This window comes from Eupeodes corollae, chromosome 3 (assembly GCF_945859685.1).
Source record: "Eupeodes corollae chromosome 3, idEupCoro1.1, whole genome shotgun sequence".
Taxonomy (NCBI): domain Eukaryota; kingdom Metazoa; phylum Arthropoda; class Insecta; order Diptera; family Syrphidae; genus Eupeodes; species Eupeodes corollae.
The window spans coordinates 50,933,312-50,952,903 of NC_079149.1; the positions used below are offsets into that span (position 1 = coordinate 50,933,312).

Consider the following 19,592-nt stretch of genomic DNA (forward strand, 5'->3'; position numbering starts at 1 on the left):
ACGCATCAAAACTAAATTCGACAACATTATCTTGATATGCGCGCACGCCCCACAGAAGAAAAAGACGACAACACCAAAGATATGTTCTTCGAGCTCCTAGACAAAAAATATAAGCAGTACCCTAGCTACGATATTAAAATAGTCCTTGGCGATTTTAATGCCAAGCTAGGAAGGGAAGACATCTTTGATTTAATAATCGGCAAGAACAGTCTGCACGACAACACTTCCGACAACGGATTCAGGCTCATAGATTTTGCTGCGGGGAGATAGTTGGCGTTTTCCACACCTTAACATCCACAAAGAAACTTGACTTCTCCAGATCAATCTACCGTCAACCAGATTGACCATATTGCGATCGACGCCAGACATGCTTCCAGCATTATGGATGTACGAACATTCCGAGGAGGTAACATCGACTCGGACCACTACCTCGTTGTTGCCAAGGGAGCACTTCGGATTTCCAGACCCAAGGCAAAACAGGGAGGTGCTGGGAGACGGTACAATGTTGAACGGCTACAATCGCCAGAGATCGTCAAATCCTTTCCCGTCCGAGTTACAAGTAACCTCTAACGAAGTTCTCTGCCGTTAACAGAATGTATCGAAAACCAGTGACAACATTGCCAAGATGCAATCAGGGAAGCCGCCTCTGATGTGCTTGATTTCAAACAGTTACCAACAACGAACCCCTGGTTTGATGAGGAATGTCAGCAGGCAAATGCAGCCAAACAAGAGGCATGCAAAGCGGCGCTGCATAAAAGAACGAGAGCTGCTAATGAGCTTTATGAGCAGAAGAAGCTAGAGGAACGCCGATTTCTCAGAAGGAAAACGAGAGGGCTGAGAACAGCAGGAATGAAGTTCGAAAGTTTTATGGACAGGTGAAAGGAAATTTGTAAACCTAGAACCGATGGCTGGAGACAAGTTGGTTAGGAGCATACACCAAGCATGTCCAATGAATGGAACCTCATAATTGTTTGCCCGATCCTGAAAAAAGGAGACCCTCTTAACTGCACCAACTATAGAGGAATCAGTCTACCACCATCTTTTCATCGATTTCAAGGCCGCATATGCCAGCATCTACAGGGACGAGCTGTATAGAGCCATGTCTAGTCTAGGAATGCCTGCCAAACTCGTCCGTTTGTGCAGGATGACCATGTTGAATTCACGTTGCTCCATAAAGGTTGAAAACAACTTAACAGAATCTTTCGATGTCAAAAAAGGTTTTAGACAAGGTAATGCGCTGTCATGTGATTTTTTTAACATCGTGCTTGAAAGAATAGTGCAGAGCTCACACGTCAACACTAGAGGCACTATCTTTCAAAAGAGTCTCCAATTACTAGCATATACTGATGACATTGGCATAATCGGAAGAACTCAGCGTGATGTCAATGGGACTTTTGTGAGTACTGAGGCAGAAGGGGCCGAAATGGGTTTAACGGTTAAAGAGGGCAAAACAGTGTACATGCCGTCTTCTAGAAAGGACATACAACACCGACGTTTTGGTCAAAACGTCACAATCGACAGACGTAACTTTGAGGTCGTCAAGGACTTCGTCTACCTAAGCTCCGCTGTAAACGCAGAAAACAACACCAGCGCTGAGATCAAACGCAGAATAACTCTTGCTATCCGCTATTTCTTTGGACTAAGAAAGCAATTGAGCGGTAAAGTCCTCTCTCGAGGGTCCAAAGTGTTGCTATATAAGACCGTCCTGCTATTCGCTGCAGAAGCATGGACTATGACAAAAGCTGATGAAAACACCTCCGGTCGCTTTGAGTGAAAGTTCTTCGTGTGGTCTACGGTCCCGTATGCAACGCAGGGGAGTGGGAGAAGATGGAACAACGAGCTATACGGGCTGTACAGCGACGTAGACTTAGCCAGAAGGGTAAAAGTCCAACGGCTAAGATGGCTGGGTCACGTAGACCGCATGGAAACCAATGCTCCGGCCCGGAAAGTCTTCGAATCCACACCCACAGGACATCGCAGTAGAGGAAGACCGCGGATCAGGTGTGCGCACAAGTGGAAAGTATCCTCACCCAACTTGGAGCGCGAATTTTAGAAACAATAATTTATTTTTCGATCAATATTTAAAAAAAAGAGGCTGGGATGCGACCCACACTGATAACTTCTCATCCCGTCTGTCGATTTGTCTTGCTTAAAAGTTTGTCTATATGTACTAGTATCAATTTTACCAAATTTGCGTACTATTTTTTGTAGATTTTATTTTTTTATGAAAACACGGACTGTTGGATTTTTATATAAAAATTACTTAATATTGAAAACAATATTTTCTCTGAAATAAAATAAGTTTGAAGCCAATATTTTTAATTTTTGAAAAGCTATTTGAGCCGAAAGTAAATTTTTACCAAGTTTTTATATTGTTTTTTTACAGTTTTTTTTTTTTGGTAAAAAATCTGTCAATTCGAATTTTTTAAAAATTTTACTGAATGTTGACAACAAGATTCTTTGAAAGGTAAAAGTAAATTAAAGCCAATATCTCAGAGTTTTGAAAAGATATTTGAGTCGAAAATCAATTTTTACCAACTTTTATACTTTTTTTTTAGGTTTTTATTTTTTGTAAAAAAAACTGTCAATTAGATTTTTCTCAAAATTTTATCAGATGTCAAAAACATTATTCGTCGTTGCACAAAATTGTTTTAGAGATGAAATCATATTTCAGTCGTAAAATTTTGGAGTTTACACATTTTTTTTTTAGTTTTTTTGATTTATAAAAAAAACCGTTATATTGATTTTTTTCTAAAAATGTACCTGTTTTGTATCACGTTACAATATATTATATAAAATTTAATTCAAGTCTCTAGCGTTTTTTGTTCGTAAGATATTTAGGGTTAACCAAAATTTTCACCTTTTTTTTAAACTGCTATGGTAAAAAAAACCACCCACGCAATTTTCTTGAGAGCCCTTTCTGCATCTTTCTGCCTTATTATCTGTATAACAAAATTTATTTGAAGTCGATATCTCTTCTGGTTCTTGAGCTATGGACGACGAAAAAACGTCGCCAACGTACGGACGTACGAACGTCAGACATCTTTCTAAAAATCTTTTATTTCGACTCTAGGGACCTTGAAACGTCGAGAAATGTCAAAATTTTCAATTTGACAAATCGGACCCATTACAATAACTTCCTATGGGAAGTTAATAATCTTAATGATTTCAACAGCGTATTCACAAAAAACTGACAATTCAAACATTTTAAGGGTACTTCTAGGAATAAAACAAAAGGAGTAAACCCATATTTCTATAACAAGAACATTTGAATAAAAATTGCAAAGTGAAATTAAAAATATTTTCTTGTCAAATTCCTTTTTATTTGACCAAAGATGAACATTACGAGCATTAAAATAATGTTAAACACATCTTTCGACCTAGTCATTAAAGAATACCAGAAAACCAGAGTAAAGTGATTTTGGCCTATATAAAGCCTAAAAATAATTTGATCGCAATAAATGTTATGGGGGTATGCAAGGACGAACAATACACACAAAATCAATCCCTTTCTCTTAGTTGATATCAACGACATCAAAATTCAAATATAAACTTTTCGTTTTTACAAATATAATTTTATCGTTGGCAAAACCTCTAATTTATTTCTAATGACCAAACTGTCTAGTCTATATCTAAGCTATTTAAACTTTTAAACTCACCAGAGACTTATACAACAAAAACAACAAACAAACGAAAAAACACCAACAAATAATGCGCCTAGCGTGACCATAATTCTTTCCTCAAATTCCCTATTCAGTGCTCAAATTAATTAACAATAATTCTCCAAACTGCCTGCGGTCAGATATTTTAGCAAAACAGATTGGAGCAGTAATTCGGAGCGGAGCTCACCTTGTATGCTCGTATACAATAATCAGCTGCAGTGGCACCCGCCAGTTAATTTGTCACATCCACCTCTGCTCTCTTGCCCCCCTTCCCCTCCTCCATTCGCCCTCTATGACGTGTGTTTCTGCTCAAATATTTATCGGAATTTAATATTTTTTACGTAATATGCTATCATTATACATGTTGGGATTTAATTGAATTACCTCGACACACGTAAGGCAAATTAATTTGTCGTAGTATAGTAATTCAAAAAAAAAAAAGTACTCATACGCCCCGCTCTTTTCGAATGATGATGACATGTTTGGCACAATGTTGCATGGATCGTTGGACAACGCTCATACAAGAGACAAATGCACGATGCCAATGCAACTGTCGTGCTATCAACAATATTTGTGCTGGTTTGTAGCGTTCTCCAGGAGGCAGCAGGGGCGGAAGCGAACAGAGCGTACCTCTACTCCTGCGTTGTGCGGTTAGAGAATAATATTTTATATTTTAATGAATTTATAATAATAATTGTGAAATGTGCCTCCCGGCAGCGACATTCAGTTTGAACGCGTACACAAACCTTAACGCAGTGAATTTATATTTTTTGTTTAATATCCTTTTTGTTGTTTTGCTTTTGTATCGATGGCGATGTTTGCGACGACGACCCTGTCCCAGCCCCAGCCCCTGCACCTGCCCCCCACTTTGGCAGTTCGATTATAATGAGATTATTTAGCCATTATACGACGCGACGTGGAACGTAATGACATCTCTTAAATGTATATAGTATAGGTACGTTTGGGCAGGATGTGTAGCAGGATGTGGGTGTTGGGAGTGTAAGAGCAGAGAAAGGACGTGAGTGCACGGGCGAACACGTACAAGCATTGTCCTTGTCATTTCGGTGCGCGGAGCTAATTATCATTATTCATTAAGTTAATTTAGTCGACGCACCAAGCACACAGGGTGTTCGTGTGTAGATAAGAGACGGCTGAAGGACTCTCTAGTTTATAATTTATCTGTAAGCCTGAGCCTGAGCGAGTGGTGTAGGATGATGCGCTGTTTTATATAGAATGAGAGGAGTTGAAAGCAGAACAGAGGTGCCAATGTCAGTATCCGTGCCTGTGCCAGTGTTGGAGCTAGCTGATGGCAAAAGGATACACATACAGGATACAGAGGGTAGGTACTCTGATAATTAGGAATTATTTTAACGTTGTTATTTTAATTACGAGCAGTGATAGCTTTCGCTTTTATCACAGGCGCTAATGATGAAGTGTATCTATGTATATATAGACATATTTTTACGTGTGTACATGTGTTTGTTGTTTTTATGATGGTGGGTGTGAATATGTTAGAGAAACTACATAAATAAAATATGGAAGAGATAAACGAACGAGAGACGGTGATGGGGGCAAGTGAATAGAAAAACGATATTTTGCGTTTCAATTGAAATTTATTTGAAAGCGTTGTCATGGTTTGGACGACTAAAAAGAGGATTTTCACATATAGAACGCGAAGTTTCTATAGAAACATCAAATGAATAAGGTACTTAGATTTTTGAACACAATATTTATACGTTTGAATGAAAATATTTTATCTTTACTCGTATTTTATATAACAAAGTATAAATATAGGTAGCAAAATATTTTTGAAATATGCCAATGTTAACTTTAAGCCAACTTAATTATCGCTTATATTAGAAATGTTTTGATGATGACATAACAATGATATCCTGTTGGGAATTGAAGATTTGAAAATGATGAACGTATTTATAACGATAAAAATTGAATCAATATTTTAACTATATTTCGTGGTCTTTTATTCCATTAAAGAAAAATTGTGTGAGATATCATCAACATTTTATATTCGTACATTCAAGTATAAACATCATTAAAATGTTTATCGTGGCTCCCGAAATGTACAATTTTTCATGATTCTAGCTTATATAATATGCTGAACTTGACATTAGACATAAGCTTTTTTTAAGGGTTAAAGCTCATCAAACTTTAGAGAACTTCGACAAAGGGTTTTCTTCAGTATATTGATTCTGAAAAGGCGTTTCCTCTATCTCTAAAAACGTCTCCAACTGCGAACTCAGGTCCGTAATTTGAACCATTTGTAACAGAGGCAATACTCCCAATTTCGTCTTTCCGAGCTCGGGAAATTATGATGGATGGGATGATGTGCTTGATGTTACTTTAGTGAACAACCGTAATTTATTAGTGGAGAATTGGAGAGTTTCCACTTTGAATTCGTTTTCGGATCACAAGTGGATTCTTTTTCAAATTAATTTCGAGTCGAAAAACCCTCCGCCTTATAGAAATCCCAAAAGAACTGACTGAACGAAATTCAGTCAAATTGCTAATTCCAAACTAAGCAACTTACCGAACCTCAATGAATCGATAGGAGACCTTGAATCAAAGGTGAACACCTTTGAAACTTCTATAAGTAAAGCTTTTAGATTCTCTTGCCCAGTTAAATAGAGCCGTAAAACCCTTCCTTTGAGGTGGAATGAAGAACTGTCCAGTCTTAGGAAAATGACGAGGATAATTTTCAATATCTGCCACAAACATAAGTTTTACCAACCGTATAAAGACTCTCTTAAAATTTACAAAAGACAAGGCTGGAGAGAATGCTGTCAATCAATCGAAGACATAAAGGACTCCGCAAGGCTCAGCAAAGTTTTATCGAAGGAACATTGTAATCCTTCATTTCAAAAAAAGCCTGATGGAACCTGGACAGCCTCTCCAGACGAATCCCTTGAACTACTGATGAAGACGCACTTTCCGGGCTGCGAGAGTGATAACCCCGAATCGCTTGAAACCACAGAGCTAAACGTAGCTCATGTGAAACAATTCAATTCCGTTATAACTAGAGAATATATTTTGTGGGCCATCAATACTTTTTCTCCATATAAATCCCCAGGCATGGATTTCATACTGCCAGTTATGCTTCAAAAGTTGCATGATGTGGCAGCTCCATGGCTGGAACAAATTTTCAAAGGATGCCTCCTTCTCAAACATGTGCTCCTGTCGCGGAGACAAGTCAAAGTAGTTTTCATCCCGAAAGTGGGTAGGCAAGGTCACGAATCCGCGAAGGATTTCAGACCGCTAAGCTTAACATCTTTTGTGCTTAAAACCTTGGAGCGCATTCTTGATTACCATATTAGAGACATAGTTGGACGACCTCTCGAAAGCTCTCAGCATGCTTATCTTAAAGGCAAATCTGCGGAGACTGCCCTCCATGAGGTAGTGCGTACTGTAGAACAAACAATCCATTATAAAGAATTTGCTCCTGCCACCTTACTAGACATAGAAGGTGCTTTTAATAACGTCCTTACCGAATCCATAGAACAATCGCTCATTAAGTTCGGTGAAGAAGACTTCATTCGAGAATGGATTATTTCCATGCTCAGTTGTAGGAAGATTCGAGACACTCTAGGCAATAAAACACGTGAGTAGGGGAACACCCCAGGGTGGTGTCCTTTCGCCTCTTCTATGGCTCCTGGTCATGAATACAATTCTCGTTAAATTAGAGAGATGTGGAGTGAAGGCAGTAGCCTATGGGGATGATTTGGTGCTATTGGTGTCAGGAAAGTACACCTCTGTGATTAGTGAAATCACGGAGTCAGCTTTGAAGAAAGTTAGCAACTGGGCGACAACTTGTGGACTAGGAGTTAACCAAAGTAAAACTGAACTGTTGCTCTTTACCACCAAAACTAAAGTACCGCCCTTTACACTACCTCGACTCAACGGTCAAATCCTATCATTGTCTTCCAGTGCAAAATATTTGAGAGTTATACTCGACCCTAAATTAAACTGGAAACTAAATATTGAAGTACGGGTTAAGAAGGCCTGTGTTGCCTTCTACGCCTGCAGCAAAACTTTCGGCAAAAAGTGGGGACTTCAGTCGAAGATGATTTTATGGACGTACACAGCCGTAGTACGTCCAATCTTAACATATGGTTCGATTGTGTGGTGGCCTGCTCTTAGCAAAGCCTATAATTTTGATAAGCTAAAGAAGGTTCAGAGAACAGCTTGCGTTGGCAACACCGGGGCCATGCGTACTTGTCCAACGGACGCTTTAAACGTTATTTTGGATTTTCTACCAATCGACCTTTTTATTAAATACATAGTTTCCTGGAGCGCTATTAGGCTGAAGGAATCAAAACCTTATGGTCACAGCAACACAAAGAAATTGATTCCCTCAGATATTATATCGGTAGACACTGACTACTGCACTCCTACCTTAAGCCTTAGTAAGGGTTTTAAGGTTATATTTCCATCCAGAGAAGATTGGGAGGATGACATCGTGTCGATAGGTTTCAACGCAACCATCTTTACTGACGGCTCAAATATGGAGTGCGGAGTTGGTTCTGGGATCTTTTTTGTACTTAAATCCTTACGGCTTCCTGACTTTGCTAGCGTTTTTCAGGCTAAACTGCTGGCAATAAGGGAGGCATGTAAGATACTTAAACAAAGCAAAAACCAAAACCGAAATGCGGCTATCTTGCGAGCCTTAATATTAACTTCGGTGTCACCCTGATCTGGGTTCCGGGCCATAGTGGTATCATGGGAAATGAACGGGCTGACGAGCTAGACAGGCAAGGAACGGCCCTTCATAGCTCACTTGCATAAATGGTTGACATTCCTCTTGGTGCTATGAAGGGTAAAATCTTTTCTATCTACCAAACTGAATCAAACCGAAGGTGGAGCAATTTACCCAACTGCATTATTTCTAGGAAGATATGGCCCACCTATAATAAAACCCGTACAAACGATCTTCTATGCAGGCCAAGGCAAGACATAGCCAGGATTGTTGCGGTTTGTACTGGACATTGGCCTATAGGAGTTTATGCGGAGAAGTTGGGTATTTCCTACAACACCTTTTGCCGTAATTGTAGTGACCAAAAAGAAAGTGAAACGATAATCCATTTCCTCTGCAAATGTCCTGCTTTGGCAAACACTAGAATGAAATACTTTGGAAAAGCATTCTTCCATGAACTTGATGAGCTATCTGAGACAAAGATTAGAGACCTAATCTTTGTTTTTCAAAGCCACAAAATGGCTCTAACATAATCGCTATAAAGCTTCACTATAAATCTTTCCCCTTCTATCACAGGTTAATCGAGTTTTTGGTATCAAAACGGTGCACTACAGCGCTAATTGGATCTCAGGCTAGGTTGCCTTGAGATCGCCATTTCTACCTACATATGGAACCAATCGAGCTTGGTCGTCTCAAAAATCTGTTACGTTTATGTTTTTTCGCCAAATAAAGTGAAATTTTGGAAAGTACTATCTTGAATATATGTTAGGTGCATATTTAAATAAAATATACAAATAACTTTCAAAATGTTAAATTATAATTAAATGTTAAAGTAGTATTGAAGAAAATGAATTTGATAAAAAATAGGAATTGGAATAATTGATTTCAAAAACTTTTCAAAACCAACTTATTTTTTTTTTTAAATGAATTGAAAAACTAACTGTGATGTTTTAAAATGTTTAAATATTTTTCAGAGAGGGGAATTTTACAAATCAAGTGTTTAATATTTTCTAATAATGTGGTCAACACATTTTCCAATAGCGCAGCTTGTAAAGTTTTTTTGTGTTCTAGTGTTTTCTAGACTCGATCAGATGTATAAAATACACCCGTGAACATTTTTTTGCATGATGCAAATAACATTTTATATAGCCTTTATTTCGCGCTTCTTGGGCATCTTTTGAACTGAATAATTTCCAAAATATCAAATTTTTATTTTCCGTCATGGATCAATATAGCGTTTTATTGGTTTCTTACATTATAGAAAAGGGTTTAGGTATTAACAACATTGAAAAAAATATCCCTGAACTGAATAGTCTCTCTTACCTTAAGGTATGCTTCGACCTTATACTTATTTGATGATTTATTTGGACGGAATTGGAAGAGATTTATGTATATGCCCGTAACATCAATATGTCAATACATACTTCACAATCGATCCAAGATCAAATGGAATCTATGGAACAAATGGAATCTATATAGTAATTAAGGACCTACAAATTTGCGTATTGGTCATGAGAGTCTGCTGAAACCGCTTGGTTTGGTTGATATCTTCTTCCGTAATGAAATACCTTCCTCTTAACACTGATTTTTACTCTTAAAAAAGGTTTCTTAATATATATTTTATTAGCAAAATAAAATCTCAAATATTGCAAAAATTCTTTTATTACTTTTATTAATATGACAAAACTCCATCTCTGAGTGTACCTATAATTCTAATAACTCTAATGCTCTAGATCATAAATGAGGTGTGTTATTATTTTAATTTTTATCCCACTTAATGCCTGCTCTCACAAGCATTGAAACCAAAACCATAAAGGTATCATTCAAAGTGCGGCTCATTTGGTAAAACTGTTATTTCCTTTTCCAATTCTGGTGTAAATTACACCAATTTTTTTCTGACACACACACAAACAGTAAAAAAAAAAAGAAATAACCTAATCCTGATTGACTATATACGATTTTTCATAACTTTTATTCCTCAACTTAACGCGTATGTCAGTGTCAACCCCCGTTTGTCACCTTTTTTTTCATTCTTATTTTTTTCACCCAAACAAATCGCTCCCCCAACATATCAATAACACAACAACGAACGTCTCATCGTTCTTCGTCGTTAATTTATTTGAAAATTTACTCCTTGAATTATTCCAATGCCCGCACCACATTGGATTCGCCTACATGTCATCATCATCATCCCCATCATCAGGGAAGGGAAGCAGGGATGGCAAATGCTTCTACATTACTAAAACAGACGTACCTACAAGCATAATAAGAATGATTAATCCTCTTAAGGAATTCAATTTGTGCTGCGCTATATACCTTTAACGGCTTATGTAACGCGTAACGCAAAGACTGGCGAAAATTTTCTTGTACTTGCTCTGGCTCGGGCTCTAGTTCTGGTTGGCTTTGAAGATTCAAGCATGCAAGCGAAACACTATAACCTCATAGTGTCTTGTCTACTTCGGCGGGCAATAATTCAAGCATTCATATTTTGAAGGATTGGGGTCGGGGTGCCCCTTCACCAAACGTCGACCGTACCACCCGTTCTGCCGTCCCGTGCTTTGTAAGAGGATTATATCTTTATGCTCGCCAAATATATATATGTATAAAGCCGTATAGCTGGTTGGTATATATAATAATTACATCCCATTAGGAATACCAAACTCCAAAGAGACTCCCCCCCTATTTAGTATGTTGGGTTGGTAGCCCATTTATTTTTCATTATCCTGCATACTCGTACTCATACATATACAAAATCCACCAACACTAATTATTTAAAAAGCATACATTTTTAATTTGAAATTTCAAAAGTAATTTTTACATTTTGTATGTAATTTTATTCTTATGCTTTTTTTGTTTCTTCTTTTTCTCATTTCGTTCGTCCTTTAGTTCATTAAAATAGAATTTTTTCTTGCTCCTGTAGTTGGTAGTTACATAAGGACAAGAGGTTTGGCGTTGTTTGTGAATTAAAGAATTCATATAACTTGAATTAGGATGAATTTTTGTTTTGTTAATGTGGTTGTACAATTTAACGGATGTGAATTTACCAAACAAACTTTTTTATTAAAATTAAAGATGCACAAAGGATACTTTTGTCTTAGAATAAGTTAATTAAATTCAAATAATAAATATTTGTTTGACCTTTCAATTATATCAAGAGGATACACTGGAATTTTGATGAATATTTGTTTTGCAGATTTTATAAAATCCTAAACGCAGGTTTTTCAAAGACATACGAAATGTTGTGATGACGATAAGCGTATTAGGTACTGTATTATCTACGGTTATATTTGTTTGTTTTTTGAGTTACATGAAGGACATATTTTGGCCCAGTGAAAATGTTCGTTGGTTTTTTCTCTTACAGAATGTTATTCCCGATTAGGTACACTTCTCGGACTGTTTTGCATGTCTTTCTTTTCTCCGAAAAAAATGTTCATATATTTTTCAAAACAAATTGACTGCATATAAATTTAGAGAAATGTATTGTTCGTATTACAGAAGTACACTTTAAATTACGAGCTAATGTGCCCAACATATTTTTAAAGGTTTAATACAAATGTTCTAAGAACAAAGCTTAAAAAACCAAGACCTTGTTATTTACAACTATCATTTATAACTTAGTTTTAACGGTTAATGAGGGCAAACGAAGCACATGCTATATTCAAGAAAGAACGTACAACACCGACGTCTTAGTCAAGACTTCACAATCGACAGACGTCACTTTGAGGCAGTAAAGTACTTCATCTACCTAGGCTCCGCTATGAACGCTGAAAACAAAAGCAGCACTGAGATCAAAGGAAGAAAAACTCTTGCTAGCCACTGTTTCTGTAGTACCCTTGGCATGATGGTTAGTGCGATGGACTGTCATGCGAGAGGTCTTGGTTTCGATCCCTGCCTATGCCACCTAAAGTTTTTTTCACAAGTACTGCCTCTTGCGAGGAATTGACAAATTCAAAGAGTAATTCTTGTCATAAAAAGTGTTTTCTCAAATTTAGGGATGCGGCTTAAAACTGTAGGTCCCTTCCATCCCTGACAACAGTACTCGCACACATAAATGGTTGAGAGTTGTCAGTCACTAGGCCCTAGTTCTCAAACGGACTGTTGCGCCACCCATTTTATTTAATTTTTAACCGCTGTTTCTTTTGACTAGGAAATCAATTCAGTACCAAAGCCCTCTTTCGAGACACAAAAGTGTATCTATATAAGACTCTCATCATCCCCGTCCTGCTATACGGTGCAGAACCATGGACTATGACAAAAGCGGAAGAAAGCACCTTGGGTCCTTTCGAAAGAAAAGTTCTTCGCCTGATCTACGGTCCCGTATGCATAAAAAGGGAGTTTAGGAGAAGATGGAACTAGGTAGGAGAAGTTTGTTGTAAGTAATCATTTATAGCTGCAAGTTGCCAAGTTGCTTGCATAACATCGGTTCTTTACAAAAAAAAGTCCAAAGAATCAAAACTGTAGCTTAAATCGTTGTTCAGACTCATTTAAAAAAAAAAAAATGGTCAAATATGCCACCAATTCACAATTCGTATTAAACTGCCACTTTCTGTAGTCTGGACTGTGGTTATTTTCTTGACAGTACCGTACGGTTTTCTGGAACTGAAGACTCCTTAATTTTGTTAAAAAAAATAAAAATGTACCCTTCTTGAAATTAAATTTTCAATATTTCTCAACGTTGTTGTTCAAAGCTTAAAGTAACTTATATTTGTTCCGTGACTGACATTCTGTTAAAATTTCAGGGGAAAACAGCTGTCACATTCAAAATAAAAATATACTTTTCTCGGCTTCTAGAGTGGCCTTAAGGGAGTTAAGAGTAACTTCATAAAATATTTTCAAAGATTTTGCTCGTCATTAAACTTCAAACTTTTTCAATTGCATTCTGCCAAAAAAAGTAATAGGGACCATTTAAATACCTTTTAATACCCGAGTTTTTTTTCGTTTCTCCACATCAAAACCTTAAAAATGTTACAGAAATTTGGAAAAACCCCTATCATTCCAGCGAATATGAGGAACAATGTCAATTTTTGAAACGCATAAGCACCACAATATTTGAGATGCTTCCCAAACTCTTATATTTTTTGGAACCGATTCGATCTGTGATTTACCCCAATTAATAATATTTATGGCAGTCGGGGCTTTCTATAGGTACATTTTTTTTTTTCGTTGAAAATACTTAAATTAACTAGTTTTTCTACATCTTAACAATGGATCAGCTTTTCCTCCACATTCCACGGAAATAATAAGCAGCTCTGACGATTGTTCTCTTATCAACGATCAACGTGATATTACAAGTTCCACTATTCATATTTTCCATAGATGGAAACGCTCTTGAAAAAAAGCTGTTAGTAACAAAGGTGATTCTTTTGAGTTATTCGGTTATTCAAAATGATACGACACTTTTTGAATTGAATTTTGAAAAAGTTCCTTGGAGCTTACATACTAGGGATGTTGCCAATATTCGCATCAATTGCGATTGCGGATTATTCGCATTAATTCCAACATCAGGATCCGCATACGTATAAACTGATGCGGAGTTTGTTGCGGATGCGGATGTTTTTTAACGCTTTTTTTCAAATTCGAAAAATAGCAACAGCACGGCATGCTATACCATAATCAATAACAACGACACTTTCACCCTTAGTAAAAAAATTTAAATTAAAAAATCTCGGTCCCAAGTAGGCGACGACAAAAGCAACAACAAGTCATATGCAATGGTCACAGATTTGAGGATATAAAAACTCTTGCTAAGTGGACAGAGGACACAGTTTCTTTTTATATATTAAATGAAAAAGTGCTACAAATACAGAACATAAATGCCGCCACCAACAAAAAGCAGCATCTGGATCTATTTTAATTTAAATAAAAATGACCCTGACAAGTCTGAATCCAAAATATGTCGTAAAACATACTCACGAAAAGGACGACTTTTTTCGTTGAAAAACCAATTGAAATCAAAGCTTCCAGAAGAGTTTGTTTTATTTGAGAGCGCCAACAATGAAAACCTTTAAGAAAAAAGAGAGAAGATGCAGGTATGATATTTTTTTATAAACATAAAACAAAGGCTTGCTTCAGAAGCAATATGGAAATGATGCTAGATTCATCAACTGAAGACAAAGGTGAAGGAGAATCTGATAACGCCAGTCACGAAGCACTTCTCCGAAGGGAGTAAGCATGTTACCGAAATAAAAAAAGACTAGAATTGGATAATAATCCACTTGATTGGTGGAAAGTCCATCAAACAGACTTTAAAAGGCTCTCCAAAGTTGCACTGAGGTATTTATAACTTCCACCAGCCAGTGTTCCCAACAAACAACTATTTAGCGGAGCTAAATTAATATACGATCCACTAAGAAACATATTACAGTCTGAGAAGGCTGCAATCTTGCTTTTTATTAAATATAACTCACCCATTTTTAAATTTAATTATTAGACGCAAAGGTAATTAATACAATTTTCCTTTATTAACGGACTTAAAATTGTTTTTATGTAAAACATTCTGAAATCCGCATCCGCACCTGCGGATATGAGTCTCAAAAAATCCGCAACCGCCTCCGCGGATGTCAAAATTTGTACATCCGCAACAACCCTGTTACATACAAAAGTTAGTGCGATAATCAGCTTTTAATTATTATTTGATAATGGGACAATTTTTATGAAATTGCACAATTCTTAGTGAATTAAAATGTATTTTAAATTTTAGCTGGCAATACAAATTGTGAATAGGACTTCCAATCCATAAAGTCTCCATAATTTTAGAAATTTACAATATAGCTTTTTGGATTATGTCTCGCATTTGTAATCATAGTTGGCCATTCAGAAGGAGCCCATATGGTTTTATTGCGAACGAAACTTTCAATGGTGCTATGAATCGAGTCAACAGGCATCATCGTGTGTCCAGGTAAAAGATAAGTGACCTTTATTTCTGTAATTGTTGTAGCGGTTTTCAAGAAAAGAATCAACATTGATATCATTGCACGATTTCTATTTTGCCCAGCACAGCTATCAGAATATACCTATAGATTAACAACAGAATGAGAACCTTTTTGATCTAACATATTCAAATATTTAAAAATAACTGGAACTATTTCATTACAACCCCTTTTTCCTTGGTATTCGGCCCACACGTAACAATATCCATCCCTTTTGCCACTTTCAAATATACTTTCATTATAATATGCGTATTTTCTCGGGTAATATAAGGTCACACTTTTACAATGTGGAGTACTGAGGACTTTTTCCAAATCAAAGCTTACGCATAAGGAGTTAGAATCAGCTACCTTGCTAAGTTTTTGATCTTCTAAAAAGAGTTTCTTGCATTTTTCTTTATCCAGATGTAATTTTTATATTCAGTGGTTTGCTGAATAATATTTAGTGGAAACCAATATTAAAATCTGTTTTGAAAATATTGCGCAATACTCTTTTTGATAATACTGGTGAATCTAGATTCTTTTCCTTCAAGTATACACTACACATACTCGTAGTGTGTATACAAAAACGATATGTTCTCAAATTCTTGAGGTAAATATACTTTAGTGCTTTTATTGCGACAATAGTGGGATGGAAAAGCAGGCAACATCTGAATGAATGATTTTACCTGTGCAATTTTTACTTCGTCAGTTTTGTTATGAGGATGAAGAGTTTTTATGCCGAGAGGTGTTCAGAATTCTATTGGAATTTTCGATGGTGTATCTCAAAGACATTTGGGATATATTTAGGTCTTAAGTAAAAATTATTGACATACATACTTTAATATTCTGCCGATTGTGGCTTATAAAATAATCGTATGATTTTTTGCGAATATTACTACTAGCTCTTTTTCTGGTAATCGGATTTTCTTTAGCACATGACAGCGCAGGAAATCCTTTCGTCTTTTATCACACCCTAATCCCCAATAGTTTTCTAAAATATTATTCCCAATATCTTCAGTTAATTTATTTGCACACAAGTTTCCACATGTTTTATTGATGCATGGATTAAGTTGCACAGATTTCCTAACAGCACGGTTCTTTTTTAATAAAAGACGTTTTATATATATATATTGGATGGCGCAACAGTCCGTTGTGAACCAGGGCCTTGTGACTTACAACTCTCAACCATTCCTGTGTGCAAGAATTGTTGTCAGGAATGGAAGGGACCTACAATTTTAGCCGAATCCGAACGGCTAATTTGAAAAAACACTTTTTCATGACAAGAATTACTCTTGAAGGATTTGTCAATTCCTCGCAAGAGGCAGTACCCGCAGACGCAGGCAGGGATTGAACCCTAGACCCCTTGCATGACAGTCCAACGCACTAACCATCATGCCACGGGTACTACTAAAAGACGTTTTGGTATAGGTTTTATTTTCCTGTATCCTCTTTTACCAACACTCGTTTCTTCATCTATTTTTTGAGATGACTCATCTTCATCTGAATCACTGGATGATGAATCTTCACTATCAAGATAGGCATTGTTGTCTTGGGACTCCAAGGACTTCCTGGACACGTTTTGTTCTTGTCAGTGAACTGGTGCTCGGCTGTATTAACTGATCAATGAAAACTGGAATAGTAGGATTGCCTTTATTAGTATGATCATAATTTTTTGTGAAGTCTAAATGTGATATTTTATTTTGGTTATCTAAATCCACAAAGATGGTGATGTATTATCAGTTAATATTAGGTTCATGTTAATATTATTGTTGCTGTCTTTTAGTAACAATGAATGTAAACTAAAACCTATTCTAGGAAAAGGCAGTTTCGGGACTACACTCTTCTTGGTAAGGGGAGTGGTGATATTAACTGTGTAATTTTCTTCATTCGTGACTATAACAAACAAATAATAAATTTAATTTTTACTAGTCTAATTTACTGTCTTTATAAATACTAATTAAACGCACCAATAATTTAAATGGGAGAATATTACATTTCAATTACCAAAATTAAAATACAATACATACCTTACTGCTGTGGTCGACTTTATTGTTTTATTTGATAACTGTCGAGTATCTGCAATCAATACAATGAATATACAATGATAAACAGTAATTTTAACGTTTTTTAGGGTGAAACTATTTTTAAACCAATAATACAATGAGAATGAGGATAAAAACACGGCACCACAGGTCACACCTCAAGGTTAAGCACTAATCGGAGTCGATTGCGATAACAAGTAGGGTCGGTTGCGCTACAAAAAAAAAACAATTGCAGGCACGTAATATAAATTGTGTTGTTGTCGCTTACGTTAAAGCTTTACAAATAAATGTAGTCAAGATAAATTTAGCAAGCGTTATAACTTTATAACGGTTTTTTATGTGAGCGAAACAGCAATCTGGATGGGTCCGTTATGGCTTAAAATAGTAGTTTCGATACAAAACGCATTTTTGACAAAAGTGTCGCTTATGATAATTTGGCGGTAAGGGATCGATATGTCAGACAGACATTCACAATTTACAAAATTGGAAGTATTCACAATGGCATAATATTTGATGAATTCACTTTCGCAATTCTGTTTTTTATATCAATTGATAAATATATCAATTGGTTAATAGTTGATATTTTCAACAAAGATGAATTTACATATATATTCCCTTAAATGATTTAAGATGGTTTTACCGTTTTTTCAGAAATATCACTCACTGTTCGTTTGTTTTAATAAAGAAAAGTTTAAAATTTCCAAGTTTCATAGGACAGAATCAACAACAGAATTTATTCGAGTTTTGCTGTATTACCAACGAGTTAATCTCTTATTTAAATCCAAATATTATAAAGTTTAAAACCAGATTAAAGTGATTGAGTATATTATGATCACATTTGAGAGTTGTTAAATTTAAAGCCAAAACTAAATTAATTCGTCTTTAGGCGTCCAATCAACACTATTTAATCATTTATTAACATGGAATCGAATTCTGGATAACATAATACACAAACAACATCTAATACTCGTTTATACATACTTCTAGAAATTCATACACATACATATGTATATGAAGATACACTTAACCGAAATATTTAATGAGTTCCAAAGGTATTGGAATAGGTCCTTGTTGTTATAGGTACGAGTAGTAGAGTATATTAATTTAACATGTATGGCACCCAGTCTCAGTAGGTTCAGCATCGCAATCAATATTCATAATACTATACGGGTTTCAGAAATTAATTAGAAATTCATAACTGAATGAAACTAGAGAAGGATCTTGAAGGTATACGTATAGTACTTACGGACGGTAGGTATAGGTTTATATAGTTAGCTTGTTCGACTTGGTTTCTTCAGTTTTCGTAACAACCTAAGATTTATTATCTGTTTCCTTGGACTTGTGCCATTATTAGCTCTTCATATAGAAACATATTGGAAAATGCTTGTATAGTGTAGACATAGCTTTTTGATTTCCCCTGAGTGATTTTAAATGAGGAGTTTGGGCCTTAACTTTGCCACCTTTATAGCGTAGGTTAGGTATACGAGACGAGTACAATTATAGATTATTATTCAAGCGTCAAATGATGGGAGAAGTTGAAGGAAATACTCGTATATAAGCATTCATCTGCTGTCCGCACTTTGTATATACCCAAGATAATTGCGTTTATTGAAATCGATATTAATTATTGAAATCGTAAAAGCTATGTCTCATTTGGGAATCGAATTGGCCAAGCAAAATATTTATCTCCTTCCACTTCCTTCCTCCAATCTGCTGATGAAATAGGTAGGCTTTATGGATTCATCACTATAGCAGCCGACGAATACGACAACGACTCACGTAGGTACCATGATATAAACGTGTATCGATATCGGATTGGAATTCTACGGTACCTACTTCAGGACCATCAAATCCGAAAGCGTGCCTACGATTGTTTCGCATAAATATACCTTGATAACAGGGATATACCTACGTAAGCAAGATGAATTGAAAGAATAAGAACTTGTTGCCTTGGCGATTCTCTGCATCTGACTGGAAACTTACACTGATGTAGGTTGTTGTATGTAGGTAGGTGCTACATGCTGTGCAAATTGATGAAAAGAACATTCCATATCACTGGAGAGCTTCTGAGTATCATCATACTTAAATACGATGTATCCATCACCTGTAGAATTGTAGATGCACAGGTACCTTAACTATACCTGAATTGTCGCCGCCAAACAACGACATCGCTGCCGTCTTCGTCGTCGTGTCGGTTGGATTCCATGCATTGTGCAACGGACAAAACATAAGGACGAGAAGAATCCTTTTACATCCTTCGAGGGCTCGAAACCCT

General features: G+C 36.3%; 1 protein-coding gene across 4 annotated transcripts in view; it reads left to right on the plus strand.

Annotated features, from left to right (window-relative positions):
• The first annotated feature begins 4,182 nt into the window (after window positions 1–4,182).
• The window catches only part of LOC129951851 (dynein regulatory complex subunit 2), a 34,539-nt gene continuing 19,129 nt past the window's right edge, over window positions 4,183–19,592 (plus strand). For all 4 annotated transcript variants that reach the window (XM_056064200.1, XM_056064199.1, XM_056064201.1 and 1 more), the window contains exon 1: window positions 4,183–5,001. Coding sequence is in view for 3 of the 4 variants with exons in the window: in XM_056064202.1 (XP_055920177.1) it covers window positions 4,896–5,001 (106 nt within the window). In the remaining variant the exon portion in view is untranslated. The remainder of the gene's footprint in view (window positions 5,002–19,592) is intronic.